Source organism: Drosophila mauritiana, chromosome 3L, assembly GCF_004382145.1.
Source record: "Drosophila mauritiana strain mau12 chromosome 3L, ASM438214v1, whole genome shotgun sequence".
Lineage (NCBI taxonomy): Eukaryota > Metazoa > Arthropoda > Insecta > Diptera > Drosophilidae > Drosophila > Drosophila mauritiana.
In genome coordinates, this window is record NC_046669.1 from 5,781,540 (window position 1) to 5,801,227 (window position 19,688).

At 44.2% G+C, this 19,688-nt stretch overlaps 1 protein-coding gene across 1 annotated transcript; it reads right to left on the reverse strand.

Annotated features, from left to right (window-relative positions):
* Positions 1–520: 520 nt before the first annotated feature.
* LOC117140456 lies at positions 521–17,550 on the reverse strand. Its single transcript, XM_033303387.1, has 6 exons — positions 17,183–17,550; positions 4,688–4,865; positions 4,283–4,601; positions 1,388–1,676; positions 1,041–1,321; positions 521–973 (listed from the first exon to the last, which is right to left on the reverse strand). The coding sequence occupies exons 2-6, from the start codon at positions 4,825–4,827 to the stop codon at positions 752–754; spliced, it is 1,251 nt and encodes a 416-aa protein (XP_033159278.1). The 5' UTR covers positions 4,828–4,865; positions 17,183–17,550; the 3' UTR covers positions 521–751.
* Positions 17,551–19,688: the final 2,138 nt, after the last annotated feature.

Here is a 19,688-nt window from a genome sequence, read left to right on the forward strand (position 1 = left end):
ATGACAGAAAATAAACAATACTATGTAGAAAGATTTTCCATTAACTTTATTACAAAATACATAGAGTTACAATATAATTGGTTATTCATTTACTTCCCGTATAAGTCTATCTAGCTACAGCACCGCAATGTGAGTGCATCAAATACAAAAAGAATCCACTTTGCCCATTCCGCATCCGCACTCCAAATCCCGGCAGCCGACCCTCGATTTCCCTGCCCAAACATTAACATTTAATCCGACTGCCCCCATTCAGATATGTATAGTACGTCTGTCTGATGCATCTGCCACTCAGCACTAGCCGTACAAAACGAGCAGAATTGATAAAAACGCGAAAAATAATAATCACTTGATGTCTGTTTGCGTATACATATTGCATGTTTTTGCCATTTTTTAATCAGTTTCGCAAAAATGATTTGAGCGTATTCCCTATATTTGTGTATGCACACACGCCCCTGCGAAACCACAGCCATCGCAGCCGCCCACGTAGCTGATTTTATTATCAATTTTAATAAAAAATTTGTGCACTTTTTGCAGCACCTGTCGGACAGGTGGGCCTTTGCCGGCCCGAGTACACATGGACATGGACCCTATTTATTGGTAGCCACGTCAACCGTCGTCAGCACAGCCAATTACGCAAATTAAACAGATTGTTATCCTGTCGCGACAGAGGACACAGGACAATGTGACAAGCCGGGCAGCTTAATTCAATCAACGTGACATAATTACTTAATTAATTAGGAGCGCCCAGCGGTCACACATTCAAATCGGCCATCATTTTGCGAAAGTCGTTCAGCGAGCCGTACATCTCGAAGTCCGCTGCCCCGTTTCCGGTTCCGCCGCCGTAGGCGCCCTGCGATCGCTGTGATCGGGTGCTGGGTGGGCGTGGCAGGGTCAGCGGCACGGGCAGCAGTTCCGGCATCACCGAGTGGTGCGTGATCAGCGCCTTCAGTGAGCTGAACTCCTTGGTGAAGCCCTAGAATGATAAACACCATTGCATCATATCATATAATGAATATTATACATAATATACTCAGACTTACCTTAATCTTGTAGCCCCTTTGCGTCCTCAGGATCAGATAGTGGGCCACTCGCGGTGAAGGAGGTGGCACTCGCAGCGAAAGGGCGAAACAGCCCGGCTTCGTGCTGCTCTGGCGCACCAGAAACGCACCTGGACTCTGTCGGGACAGGACCTCCAGGGATATTTCCCGGGGAATGCCCGCCTGAAACCAGGCGGCCCCCTTAAGCTCCTGCTGCTCGGATAGGCTGAGATTATCCAGGCGCAGGGCACCGTGGCCGGGAAACATTTTCGGACTGGAGTTGGCTGATAATTACACGGGAGAAAGGTAACCTTAGCCATTTCATAACTGTGACATAAGAGTCTACCTACCGCTGCACGTCTCCCTCAGATACTTCTTGCTAGCGGCGGGCAGCTCCACCTGCAGCCGCTGGGTGGCACTCTCCAGTGCGGACAGTGACTGGCGGCAGGAGTCGCCGAACTTGCTGGCCACGTACTTGTCCGGCTCGCAGATGGCCTCGTTCACATAGCCATCGGAGATGGTCTGAGTGGACCCACAGCCGGATCCGGAGGTCAGCGAGGAGCCGCATGTGCTGTGCATCAGAGGGCGGCTGTCCTCGGTGCCCCGCAGCAGTCCAATGCCCATGGTCAGGCGTTTCACCTGTGAAGGTGCACAGAAAGTAATTATAAGTATAATAAAGCAATAAGTTTATATCTTATATCCCATTGTTTAGTATTGAGTTATTTTTGAATTGTTATGCAACTTAAGTAAAGAGTGATGTAATATTAATACCATTTACTACTTTTTGTTTTCAGTGCATCCAGTGCTAGTGTTACGCTTTGCATGTTGCATGTTGTCTGCCAATTTGGCAAAGTTTTTGCATTGCTATAATGGCGAATTCGGGACAACTCTCGCCTGACCGGCATTATCGGTGCAGGTGTGTATTCAATCAGGGATTTGTGGCGCCACCCCCCACAGCTTACCCCCTGCTCCCTCCCCCGCCCAGAAAATCCAACAAACATCAAACACACTTTAGCTCTCACAGCCAGAACCACAACAACGTCGTGCCACACCACTTTCAATCCCCCCCACACACTCAGAAAACAACCGAGATTGATGTGTAAAATTTTTGGTTACCAATAAAATGTTAAACAGCGCTTGCCACGCCCCCTTGGCCGCACTACGCCCACTATGGCAACCACTGGCTTTTGCGGCAAATTACTTTGAAATGAGTTCGAGCCCGAGCGAAAAGTTTCTGATACTGCCTTTGGGTTTTCATTTAGCAGCTTTTAAATTGTTTCCCATTGCGTTGCGTAATTAGCAGCCTAGGTATAAATTGGACTTGCTTATTTCGTCTTAATTTGCGATAATTATGTTGATTTTATGAAGATGAGCGCCGATTTAGTTGGCCAGTTAAATTGAGGATTTGCGCTCGATTCAGGCTCGTTGCTTCAATTGCAGCTAATTAAATTGGCGCATCGACGGCACTTGGCACTGTCGTTAAGTATGCAATCAGAGCATCGTGCCAACCTAATGCCCCCATTATGCTAATGGCAATCGGAAGGGAACGCCAGCGCATTATGCAATGCAAAAGGCGAAGGACTAGAGCTCCAGAAGTGCCAGAGCAAAATCCCGAACGTAAAGAATGCAGATGGGGCGGAGGCGGGCTGGACTTTTCCAAGGTATTTTCGCATTTTCCCAGACAATGGCACAATAGACGTGTCTAAGCAGCGGTGCTCCCATCTGCCATTTGATTTTCTTGCATTTTCCTCTTGCCTTGTTATCTGTGCGAAACTTTTGCACGTTGCCTACTTTCAGGCGGCGCCAGAGAAAAGTTGCTCCATTGTCCTGTTGGCAAGGATTCCTTTCCGTGTCCTTTCCCTAGGCCTAAAAACACGTGGCTGTCGGTTGCATTTGGCGCTGTTGCTGCGATTTATGTGTCATAAAGTCAGTAAGTTAACGCCATTTGCCTGCCATTTGCCATGGCATCCTGCATTGTTCCCCAGGACTCGTGTTTTCCAACTTCAAACTGCACTACGGCGAAATGGGAAGCGTTCAACGCCCTGCCATGAAATGGTTTAAGTAGAAAGTTATGAATGAATGGAAACGGCGCTTAAGTCCAAGTTGCTGCCGACAAAAGAAAGCAATTAGTTAGCTAACTATGCTCGCTTTAGGATTATGGACGGCAATTGAGTTATTGCTCATTTAATTGGCATTTAAAAGTGAGAAGTATGCTACTAAATAAACTTAAACTGGAAGTAAAATGCAGCTTAATTGAAAATAATATAAACTTGCAGTGACAAACTTCCTGGGAAATTTAATATCTGAAATATTCTATATATATATGGTAGTATATACTATATATTTACATACTATATAAATGTTTTACATTCAAATATTTCTGGATTTTTATTTTGTGTATAATTTGAATATTTCTCTCAGTGTCCTACCATTTGATCTGCATTTTCGTTGTGTGCAGCTAGTGCACCTTTGTTAGTGGCGCGTGCCAAAGTGGCGTTACTCGAAAATTTGCATTTGTGCAAATTAATTTAATGAACTCTTTTTCGGCTGCAGTTTTAGGGGCAAAAACACTTTCCACCTGAAGTACCTACTCCTGTCCCAATTGCTTTCGAGTTCAATTCAAGCAGCGCAATTTCAAACAAGTGATTTAAGGTTTATGCAATTAAATCAACTAAATAGAGAATTTAAGTTAGGCAACAAGAATTTTCCCTCATTTTCAGCATTTCCCTCGTTTTGCGCATTTTGTTGATGCTGTCTCGATTTGAAGTTTTCCGCTTCCGCCGCTACCTGGCATTTCTTCCACTAAGTACATCCCCAGCCGATGCTCCTCCAATAGGTAATTCCTTTCAAATTCCCCCACCAGCTCTTGTTTCCTGGCAAATCATCAGCGTAAGCAGATTTATGCTCTGTGCAAAGTAATTTGCGAGCAATGAGAAATGGGCAACAAAGGAGCCTGGTAACAAAGCAAAAAATGATTGCTCCCTCGACTGGCATCGCAAAATCCGCCTCTGTATTCAATACCTTGGCTAATAGTTAATATTAACTAGTTCGGAATCGGAAAAAAAGGAGAATAAGCTGTGTATTGAAAAAAATCAGTGGGCATACATTATGAATTATTGTTTCCTTTTGCTTAATATATATATCTTAAAGTTTTGTCCTACAATCTAAAAGGTTGTCTTATATTTTTTCGACAGCTTCTTGAAATATGACACCTATTTCTTACAGTGAACCCTCGCAGAACTTACCAGCGGCGGCTTATCCACCAAACGACGGCAATTATTCATTTCTGTGGGCGAATTATCCTCCTCGGAGCTGGGCGAGCGCAGATGGTGGGGATGCGGATGCGGATGTGGATGCTCCTGTCCGGACAGCTCCTGGACATCGTGGTGGCTATGCAGCAGATGCAGCTGCTCCACCGGGCGTCGCTGGAGTTGCGGATGCGAGTGGCTATGCGGATGCGGCTGCTGGCGGGGCTGGGGCTGCGGATGCGGATGCGCCGGCGGATGATGATGATGAAAGTAATGCTGCGGCGATGTCGTTGTCACTGCTCCAGCAGCTGCTTCACTGCGGTTAACAAATGAGCGGGAGGATTAAGGACGAGGTATACTTTGCGTTGAAGATTAAGGGAGTTTCTTCCGCCCTTCCCTCACCTGGCTGGCGACTTCTCAGCTGTCTCAATCAGCGTGGTCTCAGCTGTTTGGGAGGAGGACGATGAGGCCGAGGAGGAGGATATGAATGTGGCTTTACTGTGCTGTGGTTCCAGGCGTAGGCGTATATCCTGCATGATCATTGGTACTTCATTTATCTTGCCTCAAACATTCAAAGCATCTGTTCAAAAAAGTATAAAATCAAATAACAAGTTAAAAATCGTTATGGAGTACTTAATACTTAAGTTTGCACATATAAAAACTACATTTCAAGCCACCTAATTATTAAGTTATTTTCCAAGACAATTTTTCCCGCAAGAGGCAAGAAAATGTGAGGAGCTTGTTAAAACTCTTGGCAACCCCTTTCGAAAAAGAAACCCACAAAACTTTTTGCCACCACTAAGGGCCAGAAGTTCGGTCACTTCTGGACCCTATGCTAATGGCATCGTTGATGATTCCTTGACTTATTCTTGCAGTGCAAAATACTCCGCCCTCAGCCCGAAGTTTTGCCCCTCTTTAAGTTGCTGCCAGTTTGGAAAAGGCTTTAAGCCTTTCTGACTGCAAACTTTGTGCCCACAACTGGCTGCTTATTGAATCTCTCGGCCTCTGGCTTGTGCCGATAGTTCTTGGGGGAAACTTTTAATGCGATTTTAAGCCTTTTGCTATTAGTTTGCAAATTGTTTCAAGATTTTCAGCATATTAATTTTTAAAGCTTATTCGGCAGTGGTTTTTCCGGTTGCCAGTGGAGCGTCGGATAATTGAAACCGAATGTGGGTTAAGGTTGAAACGGAGCAAATTGAAATTGAAAAGAATAGGCGAAAGGAGGCCTTAACTTTGCCCCGAAGGTCTCGTCTTGCATCAGTTTTTGTTATCCAACCGACCCGCCTGTGCTGCACCACTTTACCCACTTTTTAACAATGAACAATAGAGGTTTGTGCCACAAAAGAACTGGCAACATTGAAGGGGATGCAAAAAGGGTTGTTGCAATATCACCGGGGTGGTGTAAGAAAATCTGCAGCTGCAGGCGAAAATGTCGACAGTTGTTGAGATGTTCTTGGATGCTCTGTGATGCTGCTCTGCATTTAACAAGTATACGCCATGCTGGCCGGGCATTAATTTGGCCAAGGATGAGGAGTCACAAATGTGCTGACATTTACCGTCACCCCGAGCTAAGTTTTGCAAAGTGTCGAATGACAACAAGGACTGCAACTCTGATTCCATTTGAGCGAAAGGCGAGCGGAGTGAGGATTGTGTTGCACATGTTAATTTGACTTGTCATACAGCAAACGCATCCACATGTTGTAGCTACAAGGATAATAAGCTGCACATATCTGCAAACTGCGGAGTGACTGCACTTTGCATAGCACACTCTTGTGCGTCTTTCAAGCGGCAAGTTACTTACTCCGTGAAGAAAAAGACAAGAATAGGGACTTGGTTCTGTGTTTGTTTCCTTGTCTCGAATCAAGTTAAAGTTTTGCTCAATAAATTTCACAAAAAGTTGGCATTTTATTGCCGCTTGCTGGTGGTAAGCAAAGGACTTTTTATCTATTCAAGGAAACTGGAACTGCATAGAATAGTTTTGAAACAAAACAACTGCAGGGGAAGTTTATCCTGGTTAATTTTTTTTAAGGATCAGCGACAAAAGTTAATGTTTAATTCTTTGTTAGTTTTATGTACAAATATATAAGGTATCAATTTGTATGTTTTATCAAAAACAATTAAAATAAATGTAGAGGTTCTAATGTACATATTATATTACATTAGTTTTTTCCCAAAACAATTTAAATATATTTTTTTCTACTTGGTAATCATTTTGCAGACATTTGAAACACCTTTTGGCGTCTGTTTTCATATCCTCAATCTTTTCAATACGCTTGGCTTCAGTCTGTTATTCTTTCGCTCGGTGGGAATTGAAATTTACTTTTATGGCACCTGTCCGTGTGTCCTCTGCCATATGACAACCTTCATATCCACATCCTCTGTGCGCTCCATAAGTTCCTATATACTCCGGACTGTGTTAGTCCGCTTCCGCTCACATCTCGCACATTTGCTTGTTAGTTTATTGAAATTGATATTATGGTTATATGCTACTTCCCACCATTATACTCTCCTCCCGGCGTCTGACTGCGTTTATATCTATTTTCATGGAGATTTCGTTGCAGAATTCATTGTTAAATCGTTCGGAATAGTTTTTTTTCCCCTGTTGGCTTCCTGCAGACAAAGTTTGATTGTCATATGAAGTGCTGGTGTCTCATGTCTGCCGCTTGGGCTTGTTCTCTGTCCTCAGTTTCCCATTTGGCTTGTTCATATTTTTCGGTGCAGAACACAATCCCTTTGGCAAATTGCACTCCAGAGTCAACGGCGGAGTAGGTTCTTTATGGACCCCGTTCGACAAAGTCTTTAAAGCGCTTACGTCAATCAATGGCCTGCAACATGCAACTAAAACGGATGTGGTTGCCGCAACAATCGCAATAACAATAACCCACGAATGTCAACAGTCTTTGAACCCGGCGAAAACACAGTCGCAGCTACAGATACAGATACAGTCGCGGAAACAATAACCTGGGTGGTCTTTTGGGCCGACATGTGAATTGTGGTAATGGAATACTCTGTTAACAACTCCAAAGAGCGAGAAATAACGGGACTGCCGCTTATACAACCTCAAATGTTGTAGGTGCGCCCAGTGCACAGGAGGCTACAATACTTGAAAGACTCCTAACAATGGCAAAAAGAAAAGGAAACGAAGTTTTAAATGCTCTTTTAAGTTTTATGCGCTTTGAAGTTAAAAGCCTTATAAATAATATGTATTAATCTTACTTAATTACATTAACTCATCGGCTCACTAACATAATCCATAGAATCGAGAATCTATCTGAATTTCAACTTTCGTTTACACATGCATAATACTACCACCTTCTGAAAGTGTATAAAATAGGCAGTTTAAGGAGCTACAAGAAAAGAGGGGAAAGAGGGGCCGCGGTGCATTGCATACCAGGCACGACCGACGCTAGCCACGGCCCCACGTTGGGCGCCACAACCTATCACAAAATTTATGTAGCCATCAAAGCCAGCGGAGTTCGGCCTCCAAAAGACACTAAGGAGGCGGCTGAGGATGTGAGCTCGTGTGGCAGCCACGAATGCAGTTCAATTATGAATTATGCCAACAATTTCGCCGGACATGTTTGCCATCCTCGCCGTCGTCGTCGCCGTCGCTGTCCCAGTGGCTGAGCCACTAATTAAATGCAGCTCTGTGGGGTCGATTTGTTGTGCTAATGCGACTCGCGTAATTACACAAGCCGCTGTGATGGCGACAACGGCGGCAACATTCCAAGACGAGCGTTGCGTGTGTCAATAGAACAGTGAGAAATGCTTTGTAGCCGCTCCAAGGAAAGGATGGCCAGGCGCAGATGCACTGAAACCAATATCGACCACTTTTAGAGGATGATCTGAATGATTCGCATTTTAAACTGTAAAAACAAATATTCTAAGAAATTATTTAAATTCCTAACTTGATTGCAGAATAAAAACCACATTTCATTTGAGACAAGCTTATGAAATATATTTCCTTTTTTTTAATTGTTTTTTCAAGTGTTTGGAGGCATGAGGAGCTTTGTGTCCGAACGGCGGGCTCCTTGGCGTCGTGTCTCTGTCCGCATTTGGCATGTGCAACACCAGCAACAAAAGTAGCAGCAACAAAAAGCACAACAACAACAATGGGCTCTTTGTTGTGCCAGCTCCTTGTTGCCAATGCCATTGTTGTTGTTGCTGCAATTGTACATTGACACCTCCTGGCTGCCGTTGTTTTTTTTTTTGGTGCTGCAGCCATTGGTTCTCTTACAAATACCCTTGCAAAAGTTAACACTTTTTTGACAAGTTTTTAATTGATATTTTGGAGTAAAAGTAAAAAGACCAAGGAGCCTTAGGGCTTATTAAATATGTTTTATATTATCCAACCAAGCAATTCATTCAATTCATAGAGCTCTTGTGGAAAGGGTATCGTTGTCTTCGCTTCTCCAAAAGCGATCGCCTTTTGTCGTATTTTTTTGTTTGCTCTGTCATGGCGACGTACATGAAATTTATGTCGCCTAAAGTGCAACTCTGACAATGTGAGCTTGTAATTTGTTGTTTTTGTTTTTGCCGTACTTGTGGTTGTCAGCACTTGGCCATGGCTACTTAATGATTGTGTCGTGCAAATACCAAAAAGCCACGGGAGAAAACCATTCGCCGCTCAAAGTCCGACTTCGATTCCAATTTCGACTCCAGATACACCAAGAAAACGAAATCCCAGAAAAGCCAAAGTCAGCTGTTCAACAAGTGGAAATGTGGAAAAGTGGAAGGCGTGTCAAAAGGCGAAAGGGGGCGTGGCAGCGTCATGCAAATGTCATATGCAATCAGAAATGCATATCGAGAAGTGCTTTAAACGCCGCCGTGGGGCAACTGTAATAATTTATACAAATGTCTGCGGCATTTGACTCGGCACTTGTCACCTTTGGGCTTCCCGACCTTTGACATCCCCATCCCCACCTGCACTATATATGTATGTGGAGAGACCAAAAGATAGTTGTAATTCCCCTCCAGGCGACAGTTCAATAAAAGTTATGCCCGTCTGATGACACAGTTTGCCACAGACGATGTAACCCGAGGTGGGCGCAGGCAAGGTGATGCATTTTCCTGGGAGATTGAAAAACTTTTGCCTCGTTGACTGTGAAAATGAAATATGTTTAGCTGCATTTCATGAATCTTTATTCTCTCCACAGAGTGACTGTACAAAAACAAAAAGAACTGGATCTCTAGAAGGCCAGGAGTATATGGTTCCACAGATTACTTTTTAAATTGTTTTGGGTATTTGCCGAATAAGTTTAGAGCTTAATTTTAAAGCCTTAAGAAAGAAAGTATTATTCAAATTTTATGGGACAAGAAAAAGTATCAAGAGAAAATTAAAAGCCACAAATAGATGATAAGTAAATAGTATCTTATATTTTGTATACAAAACTTTATTTTTATGCTCTATCAGCATATCCTGTTGTATTTAATTTATATTTCTTTCCGCTTGATTTTAAGCACCATAATCTCTCTTCCTCGGGCAGAAAGCAGGGAATTATGTTATCTGAACCCCAAACATGACTTGCAGCCCCTGCAAAGTGTGGCAATAATTCCAAGTCAAGTCGAAAGACCAAAATGCCAGGGGCAGGCTCAAGGCACGCCTGCATTCCATTAATTAACAATTAGTGCCGTCAAGAGGGGCCCTCCCCGGATTTCGTCCCCTTCTGTAATTTTTTTGAATTTTTGTTTTTGTGGAATGCCGCGTCTCTTTCCGGTGAGATGAAATTGGGTCCCGCGACAGCACAGGATACGGTAGCCGGTGCTCAGTGCACACAATCAGTTGATAATGATGCGGCAACGCCTTCTGCAATTTGGACCGTTAAGACGGGTAGAGAAGAGTTAAGTGCTCAGAGCTCAGAGCTAAGAGCTAAGAGGGATATGGCCAGATCCCAGATCCCAGAACCTGGCTAATGTCAAAGATGACAGCCCAGATGATGATGGGTGCCGGGCTGGGATCGGTTGGGAAGGAAAATGACGACTACGACTGATGACTTGTGTAATAAGTGGAAAGAATCTTGTCGAGAAACAATAACTCGTTGCTGGCTGGCTTTGAACTTGAACTTCAGTGGTGGCTGCTAGCTGCTTGCTGCATGCTAGTTGCATGTTGCATGTTGCCGCAAACACAGCTTAATGATGGTTTTCATTCCGGTCTACCATACTTTTTTTCCTTCTTTCAGCTTGGCTAGATCGCTCGACCGACTGCTCTGTGACTCTGTGCGCCTGTTAACTTGGCCATGAAACATTCGCAGCCTGGCCAGAAATTTCGCAACCGGCATTGGGAAATTGCCGGCAGACGAAACAAGGGGGTAAAAAGTGAGTTCACCTCGTCGCTCTACGTGTTTTTCTTGTTTTCTTTTATTTTCTTCATTTTTTTTTCCTTTTTTTTTTTGGTTGCATCTACGCGATCTCCTTGGCTGGATTCTCAAAGTGCCCCCCTTCCTCATTCTGCAAAGAAAACTCGTTTTCCTCGCCATATTTGTGCGTTGCGGCGTCTTAACCGCAAATCCTTTTAGATATGAATTGAATTCATATATTATTTATGATCTGTTTATTTTTATTGTGCATGCCAGATGAACATCATAATGATGATTGGCTGGCAGGACTGCCGTGGGCTTAAAGGGAAAATGGGGGAGCAACGTATTCCATGCCTGTCGCTCAGCCTGTCAGAAATGAGAAAACTTCTAATTGGAATTGCTAATCAAGTCGGGCAATTTTCGGTCCATTGCCTCTGTACCAGACTCTGTACTATATCTTTTCATTCTCGCAGCGAATAGTGCCCTTGCGGATTGATCGCTTTAAGTGGGTTAAGTGGAAGCAAATTATAAGATCGCTGATTCCTGGGCGAAAGGAAATTAGCATAACATTGAAGGATACTTCAGAAAGGGGAGATTACGATCAAGATGATCTACTTTTCAAGTTAATTAGTTACTTATTCACTTGAGCAAACTTTAATCAATACTATATATCGTATAATTTTATGTTTTAGGCATACAATTAAACCTACACTTCTCCTTTTTTAATAGTCCTGCTGTCTGGCCGCCAAGCTCGAATTTAATGACCCCACAGTTCGTACATATAACACCCCCATAGTACCCGCCCCCGAAATGTTCCGCCCACTTTTGGGCTCTATTCTTGGCGGACAATATCCAGTTTAAAGCGAGACGATTCCACGGCCAACGGCGCCCCACACGACGATTCGCAAAGTAAATCGTTGGCAGCGAAGTTTTGTGCCTCGATTGCCTCACCTGCCCCACCTGGCAAACCCTCTGCTAACTTGGCCTGTCAGCCTGTTGCCAACAGAACATGGCCTTAATAGTCGGCCATGTATATATGGCTCATACTCGTCGCCGGGTTGGTTATTACAATTATTATTGTTGACATGCCGCTCGACGCTGACAGCGGGCAATTTAGCGGCGCTTTGAAGGGTTGGGGCAAACGGTAGATGGAAAAGTCTGGGTGGAAAATGCGATCTGCTATTCCCCAAAGTGGCGTCCGAAAATTGTTCAAAGCAATTCGACCGCCAAGTGATGGGAAAATGGCTCCCTAAGAGTTCCATCGATTGGATCTCTTCGAAACGGCGGCGAATACTTCAGATGCACTTGAAAGTTAAGAGCTTTTCCGGCTCAATTTTCCACGCAGCGTGAAATGCTACTTTTCAGTGGCGGTGTTCAACCCACTCTGAGAAAAAGTGGGTTTTCATTCGGAGCGCGAGCAGAAAAAATAAAGCAAAGCGTGAAATGCAATTAAAATGCAACTTATGAAGCGGATTATGGCAAACATATATGCACATATATGCAGATCCTGCTGAGTACTTAGCCCAGAAAAGGGATAAAAAGCAAAAGCGGAAGCTTCGAAAAATACAAACGGCTAAAAAGGGGAAAACGTTAAACAGTTTAGCAGAGCTTTCCTGTGCTCCGCTTTAATGATAATGAAGATTATGCCACAAGAGATGCGAAATGGTGAGGGGGGGTTAGTGCTATGTGCTATGGATGCAGATGATGTGTTGCATGGAGTTGCATGATGATAATGTTGCTGTTGGCGCTATAATGAAATTGTTGCTGAAGCGTCGGTTTGGAAAACTGCAAAGCTGCCGCAGCAGAAGAGCTCAAGTAAAAAAGCAGAAGCTTCTCCCCTACAGTATGAAATGTGTGTGTGTGTGTGTATGAGTGTGTTGACTTGTGTTCACTAGTGTGTGTTAGCCGCTCTTCAAGTGCCTCTTAACGGGAAACGCTTTGCATTCCATGCTGGGGATTACATGAATACTCTTCAATGGGGTCGCGAGATATGCGCTTAATATTCTTCAAAAAAAATGTATAAATAAATCCACACGTTAAACAACTTACATACACGAAGAGGGATTAGGATTCTGTACCACTACGAATTTAAGAATATAGAGTATCCCTCTCTTCGCAGTTGGACACATGTGATTTTCTTGAGTTTTACCAATCTTGCTTTTTTTCTGCCCGCGCAGGGAACTGCTGAAATGATGTAAACAAATTTCAAGGAAAACAATTTGGATAATTGCATTATTTCGACGAAGAGTTACAGTTATTACAGCGGTGGTCATGAGGCTACCAAGGGAGGATCCCAACCTGGTAGCATGCCGCTGATGAGCTGCCCAGATGCGCTGTGTGGTCGCTTCCGACTGGCGATGGGATAATTGCAGGATTGCCCGATTGCCAGATTGCCGGATTGCCGGATTGCACGGCATGCAAATGAGCCCGGATACTTAACCCTGATTCGACGGGACCAATCATAAAACACATTTGCTTTAATTATACACGACTGAGGATCACGTCGATTGCGGCGTGCAGCTGAAAGCCGAATTGCATTTTGGCTTGGCTTACATTTATAGCCAGGCCATAACCGCAGGCTGTTGCCAGCAACAAAGTGGCATTTTCATTATGGACACCGAAGCCGAGGCGCTTCCATTTGGCCGAATTACACCTGCTCAGATTGCCCATCCTGGCCTCGATTCAATTGCAGCCTCAATTTATTCAATTATTATTATAAGCCATAGCCATGGTCATGGCCACGCCCACCATCGCTGCGATGGCAAACGCCTACGGGCAGAGGCGAGGCAATTGAAATTGATTTGCCGAAAATGCTGGGTGAAAATTGCCGGTTTGAGGTCGAAAACAATTTCCCAGCATTTACATAATTCTCCTTTGTTGCAACAGCAACGGAGCTCGAAAAAAACTCAAAATTTTCATCTGGCATCTGCGGTTTTCCTCCCGGGCTCGTTACGCTTGTGATTTTTCCAATGAATATCGTTAGCATTTCATTAGGAGGCGGTAATATTGCGGTTGCCCCGCCGCGAGGAGCTCTCTAATCGTAAATATTTTGTGTAAATACTTATACATTTGTCGGACTTCTCGTTCGGGGCAAACGGAACGCATAAACATGTCGATAAAGAATCCCGGATCAGGTTCTGACTTCCCCCCTTGAAAAGTTCGTATATTCCACCAGATTTTTGGGGCAGGGGGCCTGCAGAGCTGGGAATCTGGAAATCTGGGACCACGAGGCTTGAAGTTGGTATCTTGGATACTGCTCCTGATTTTGATGAACTCTTGGCATCCGCTGCCTTTGTTCAGAGCTACCCAGATACTCGGCTACCCAGCTGCGGTCCCGACTTTGATTGTCTTTTAATTAAACGACAGGCGAACAATAAAAAATGCTCCAAACTGGTTTCATTAATTTTCAGTCCCTCGATTGCAGTGTAATTTAAGTTCGAACTGGGCTATATCTTCTACCTGTCCGTCGGTCGGTTGTTATTTGCTTTATGGCTGTCAAATTTGCTGCTTATCAGGCGCTTTATCTACATCTCTACCTGTCGCAGTTGCTCTGTCAATAGTCTGGGGTTTATGGGTAGTGAAGTTGCATTTCCTCGGCTTATCTTATTGGAGCAAACGAAAATGCAATCCACTAAATACTCGGAAAAACCTTTAATTGGATGCAGGCCGTCTGATAAAGTTACTTACTCGAGTGGGCAAGCAGCGGCTGATAAACTTGGAATTTACTTAGTTCGGAGTTTCCTTAGTTAAAAGTTTCCAGTTTTCAAGGGTTGGAAACGTTGGTTCTCTCGAATTTTTAGATGCACTATTTCGGGGAAATAGTTAACATTTTGAAGGGGAGTAATTTAGACTGTTTTATAGGGAGCGCTATAGTATTTATATGTATACATCTCCATTTTCCAACTAATATGTGTATATAATACACATATGCATAATTTGAATTGAAGCTAGACATTTGAAAATATATCTCATTTATATGCCAAGAAAGGGTACTTCAATATTTGTATATTTTATCTCCTTTACTTAACTGCCTATGCTAAATTTATCTCATGTTTGAGTTACTTGATTGCCTGCTGCTAGCTTGGCATTCCTGCCCACCTCTGTTTAATTTGTTGAAAATTAAAGTCACGCCGTTGATATAATTCCACTCCATTATGTGACAAGACAGCCCGGCGAACCGAGTTCTTTTCTTGCAACTCCTCCGTTGGTACTCGCGAGATTTGTTGTATCTGCAGTCGTTTACCTTAATTCGCCTGTCCAAATTGCTATTTATATGCAGCGCCCTCGCTTTTAATTTGCAGCGCAAATCACGAGCACTATATAGGTATATATATCTCTCTCTATATATATATATATATATGTATGCAGAGGAGGGCTTGGCTGTAGGTTCACCTACTCCTCCTGCAATCGAAAAACAAAATCAACAGGTGGCGCGCATATTTCAACATGCGGCTGCCAAGAGAACCGAGCGAAATATCAATAAAAATGCCATTTGTTGCGATTGTGCACGGAACGTTGGAGTCTCGAAGACTGGGGACCTGGATCTGGGGACCCAAGCCCCAGAGTCTTCGGACTGAGAACCCCTGGCAGCCACACATAGATAATTTCGCCAGCAACCTGGGCTTTGATGATATTTCTGCTCGGCGTGTCTCTTTTTTCGGCTTCGCTTAATTTATTGGCCACACTTTGCTGCTGCTGCTGCTGCAGTTGCTGTTGCTGCATTTAAACGACAAGTGTTGCAAATAAAAAGGAAAAATTAAAGCGGTGCAAATTAGTGGCGAGAAGGAGAAAGGGGGGTCTAAACGATGGAGAACCAAAGGCGACGTCAACACCAGAGGGTTCGAGCAAAAACGTGTTTGCAGCGAAAAACTATTAAAAAAGCGCCCAGATTGCAGTTGTTTTTGCTGGTGGTGCGGCGGTGCGGTGCGGATGCAGTGGTGCAGTGCAAGTGACTTGGTCGCGGTGGCTTAATAAAGGCAGCCAGGTTTAGGGTTAACATCCCAGCGCCAAAGGCCAAAAGTGCTGGCCAATGCAAACAAATAAACAAAGAGCGTTGCTGCTGCTGCTGCTGCTGTTGTTGCTGCTGCTCGAGCACACCAGCAACATGTGTACTTGCTGCAAAAAGTCCAAAATGAAGACATGAGCCAGAGTCAGAGCCAAAGAGCCGGAACCCACCAGCCAAACAGCAATGTCGACCTTCTTTTGTGAGGCCCAGCTGCATAATTGCTATGGCAACAGCGAGCTAACGAGTTGGGGTTGCAAGTTGCTAGTTGCAAGTTGCCGGGGGACAAGTGGAGACCTCTCTCAGCTGACAGTTGAGAAATTAGAACGGTTTTTGTCTTCCAAATCACATGCACGTGTTGCTCCAGTCCAGGCCGAGAGTTGCTGTCGTCGCTGCATCCGCATCCGCATCCCCATCCTTATCCTCCAATGATTGGCGGCTGTTGCAGGTTGCAGGTGCGTGCTGCAGTTGCTGCTGCAATGTTGCTGTTGTGCTAGGTCAGGCATCAGCCAAAGCCCATTTGGGGCGAGCTTAATCAACGCTGTAATTTGGTTTATTTTTTACCCTAACTCGGGGTAAAGATATTTTCTAGATTCAATCTAGAAATTATAGACCTTATCTTCTTATTATCTTGAAAAACATTAATGACTGCACATCTTATGTGCTGACTTTCCCAAATAGTGTATTCCAAAGTACGTTTATTCCCAGCTATATTTTCTTCTGGAGTGAACATCCTGCTTTTCAGACTAAATGATTTTAATGTCCATCTGTCTGCGCAAATGTTCATCTTGGCTGGTGTTGCCTGTGCTGTTGCCGTTGTCATGTTTTGTCTTAAAAGTTAAGTTTCCCCCCATGAGTTGCATATTCGATTACCGACCGACACAATTCCGACACAGGCCTCCTCATTGAGGGTTTGTTGAAGCAATCTGCGTAGGTGGACACTGGCGCATGTTGTTGGTGTTGCAAGTGTTGCTGTTGCGATGTTGCTGTTGGGTTCGTTTGTTTGTTGCCGTACGTGATTGCGGGTTGTTGCCGTTGATTATTGCCTCGCGCGGCACGCATATAAATCTCGGTGTTTAAATCTCGAGTTAAACTTGTAAATTAAAACCTTAATGAGTCTGTGGAGTGGGCCAGTGTTTAGTGCCCCGCTGTGCCAACATGGCCAGGATGCAGCCAAGAGGAGCGGGGGTGTGATTTATGCCTGCTTCTATGGCTCTCTAGATACATATACCATTTGAATCGCACTCCCACAACATCAGGCAATAGCGTGCTTGATTCCTTTGCGATCGCCACCAATTAGTTGGCCACAATCACATGCAAGACACCACCGCCGAGAAGTCCCACAACCGATGGCCTCATGTCGATTTCTCCAGCTAATTAATGCCCAGTGAATATTCTCACGCTTGGCCAAAGGAAGGAACAGTCGCCACGGGAAAAATAAAGTCAACCGCAGAACATGTTCTCCATCGTCTGGCTGGCCAGCAAAGTGTAACAATCTCCGGCTTCCTCAATTTAATTTGCATTTTTATGCCTGCCCACGAGTTGATTAAGTTGATTAATTCAGCTTAGACTGAGCTGATTGCATAATTATTTAATTACCTTATATAAATGCCGTATCCAGCTCCTTTCGGCACGAAAGCAACAGGTGTGCTGTGCAAAGGTCACAGGCATAAATCAATTAATCTACGTGTTTTTCGGGCCGCAAATGTCGCTGGTTTGTTTGATATTTTTTTCCCACTTTAGTGAACACTGGTTTCGCAATGGCTTAAACTATGCACACACACTTTATAACTGTTACGAAATGGGCTGCAACTTAAATCCGGCAGGCAACCTGTCTCTTTGCATTTGCAGTTTTTAACCGAAACTGGCGGCACACACGACGAATGTTGCTGCTGCGATGTTGCTGCGATGTTGCTGCGGCGTTGCTGCTGCTACTCCGACGACGACGTTCGCTTCCGCTGACTCAACGCAAACGACTAAAAAAGGCCACATAAATTTTGATGCACATTCAATAGGCCAGGCAACATACACAGCAGCAACACCAGCAACACCAGCAACTCAGCAGCAGCGACGCCGGCAGCAGCAACCAGTTTCCTTCCATTCACACGGACATTGTTTGTGGATGGCAAGTGGGCTCGCTGCCCTACGTTCCACTTTCCAGCATCCACAGTGGGCCCGTTTACGACTCGCCAGCGGTTTGTTATCTTTTATGATAAGACCGGGAGAACTAAGAACCGTTTTTTTACGGCCTCAAGCTTCATAATTTTTAATGCCCACTTCTGGGAGCCGCCTTAAATTGATAACTTCCACTATTCCCGCAAATACACAAGTATGCCTCGAACGACTAATTAATTGATGGCTCAATTAGGGTTAGTGCTGCTCGGACAGTTAGGAGCAGTTACAGATGGTCTCTTGATTTAAACGATTCCTGGCCAACTACTCATGACTACGCCATTTAGTGTTCGCAGTAAAATTGTGCTAAAAAACCGGGCTAAGATGAGTTTGATTGCAGATGGTTAATAATCAATGGTTAGTAATCAACTGAAGAGGTTGAAGAGATATTTTTAATGTCTAGGAGAATGCTTCACCCTTATTGATGAAAAAATTATAATAAAGTGTTTAATGGTAGCAGCTTAAAGGCATAGTTAAAAATAGATACTTAATGTTATATGCAGTGCAAAAAATTGAAAAGTTCCTTTTGTTTTCTGCCTCGTAGGCTGTTAAAGGAAAATCACTGGTTTTCAAAAAGTTCAGTGTTTCAACTGTGAACTAAAGTGGCAACTTTGTCTTTCGCCAGTAACCACGCCCCCATCCGCCCACTTAGCCCATTGACGCGGCAAAAAATTAATTAAAAATGCATTAAAAATGTTTCCCCCCCCGCGCTTTTCCGACTCGCATACTGGATACTCCCCATTTTCAGCCGTTTCTGGAACTCAGTCGTTGAAATGCCAGTCGCAGCTAGCAAAAGACGCATACAGCAAATACCCGCGAAGAACGTCGGCAAGAACAACAACAGTGAATACCGCGAATACAAACCGAGATGGCAGCAAATCTTTTCTCCACTTTTGCACAACTCCAAAGTATTTACAAGCTTCAGTTGGCAGTCGCATCTAAAAATGTTTGGCATTTGCCAACACGCACCAATGAATAAGTGAAGTTGAAGGAAGTTTTTCGGGCAGGGGCAGCGGAAAAATCGTCGGGAAAAGAGGTGAGGTGAGTGAAAATGTTTGGATTTCGAACGAGCTCATTTCTAGCGTGCGTTGCTGCATTTCGAAAATTATTTGCCAAGCGATGGGCGGAGAGAGGTGGGGGCTTTCAGGGACGCGGACTGGGCCACAGGGATTGGCAGGAAGTGCTGGGCGGTTTTGGAACGGCTCCTCCCGCTGTTAGATGAACTCCAGAAGACCAGGCGGGCGGAACGATCCGATCCGGAGACCGCGGCAGACGGCGTGACTTGGATGAGTTATCGTCGCGGCCACGCGTGAGTCTTCCGTATGTGCACTAAATATTCCAGCACTCAGAGAAAATACTTGATGGTTTAACAGCATTTCAAAGAAAATTAATGTGTACTTTCTATGCACCATTATATTGGCCTTTTTAATAACATAAATTGACTGCATTCTACCTTAGAAATATTAAATTTTACAACCAATATATTTAAATTTTAAAACAGTGTAGTTGTTAAATTTCTTGGAATGGAAATAAAATGCGCTGTTATAAAAGTGAATTATTCATTTTCAGTGTGCACACATGTGTGAGTGCATCTGCGAGTGTGTGCGTGTGGGTGTTCGCCTGTGCTGCCTGCTGTGCAAACAAAAGGCGGCCATAAAACTGCAACAGTTCTCATAATTTATGACAGGCGGAAAAAGTGAGTTGACTGATAAGCCAACTGGACATGTTGGCACTTTAACGAGTGCGAACGGCCTTTTCATTTCTATTGCACAAGGGGCTCCGAATTGTTGGCTCCCAAGTCTCTGTGGCAGCAACATCTTCAGAGGAGCTCACGAGCAGCAGCCGAACTGGAACACGAAGCTGGGTTCTAGCTGCTGATGTTGCTGCTATTGTAGCTGCGGCTGTTGCTTTTGCGCCACAAGTCGCCAGTTGC

Coding starts and splice junctions, on each gene's coding strand:
- LOC117140456 (XM_033303387.1), bottom strand. CDS start 4,827: ATGATCATGCAGGATATACGCCTACGCCTGGAACCACAGCACAGTAAA. Junction 1,322..1,387: donor TCTGAGGGAGACGTGCAGCG/GTAGGTAGACTC, acceptor TGTAATTATCAG/CCAACTCCAGTCCGAAAATG. Junction 974..1,040: donor AAAGGGGCTACAAGATTAAG/GTAAGTCTGAGT, acceptor TTATCATTCTAG/GGCTTCACCAAGGAGTTCAG.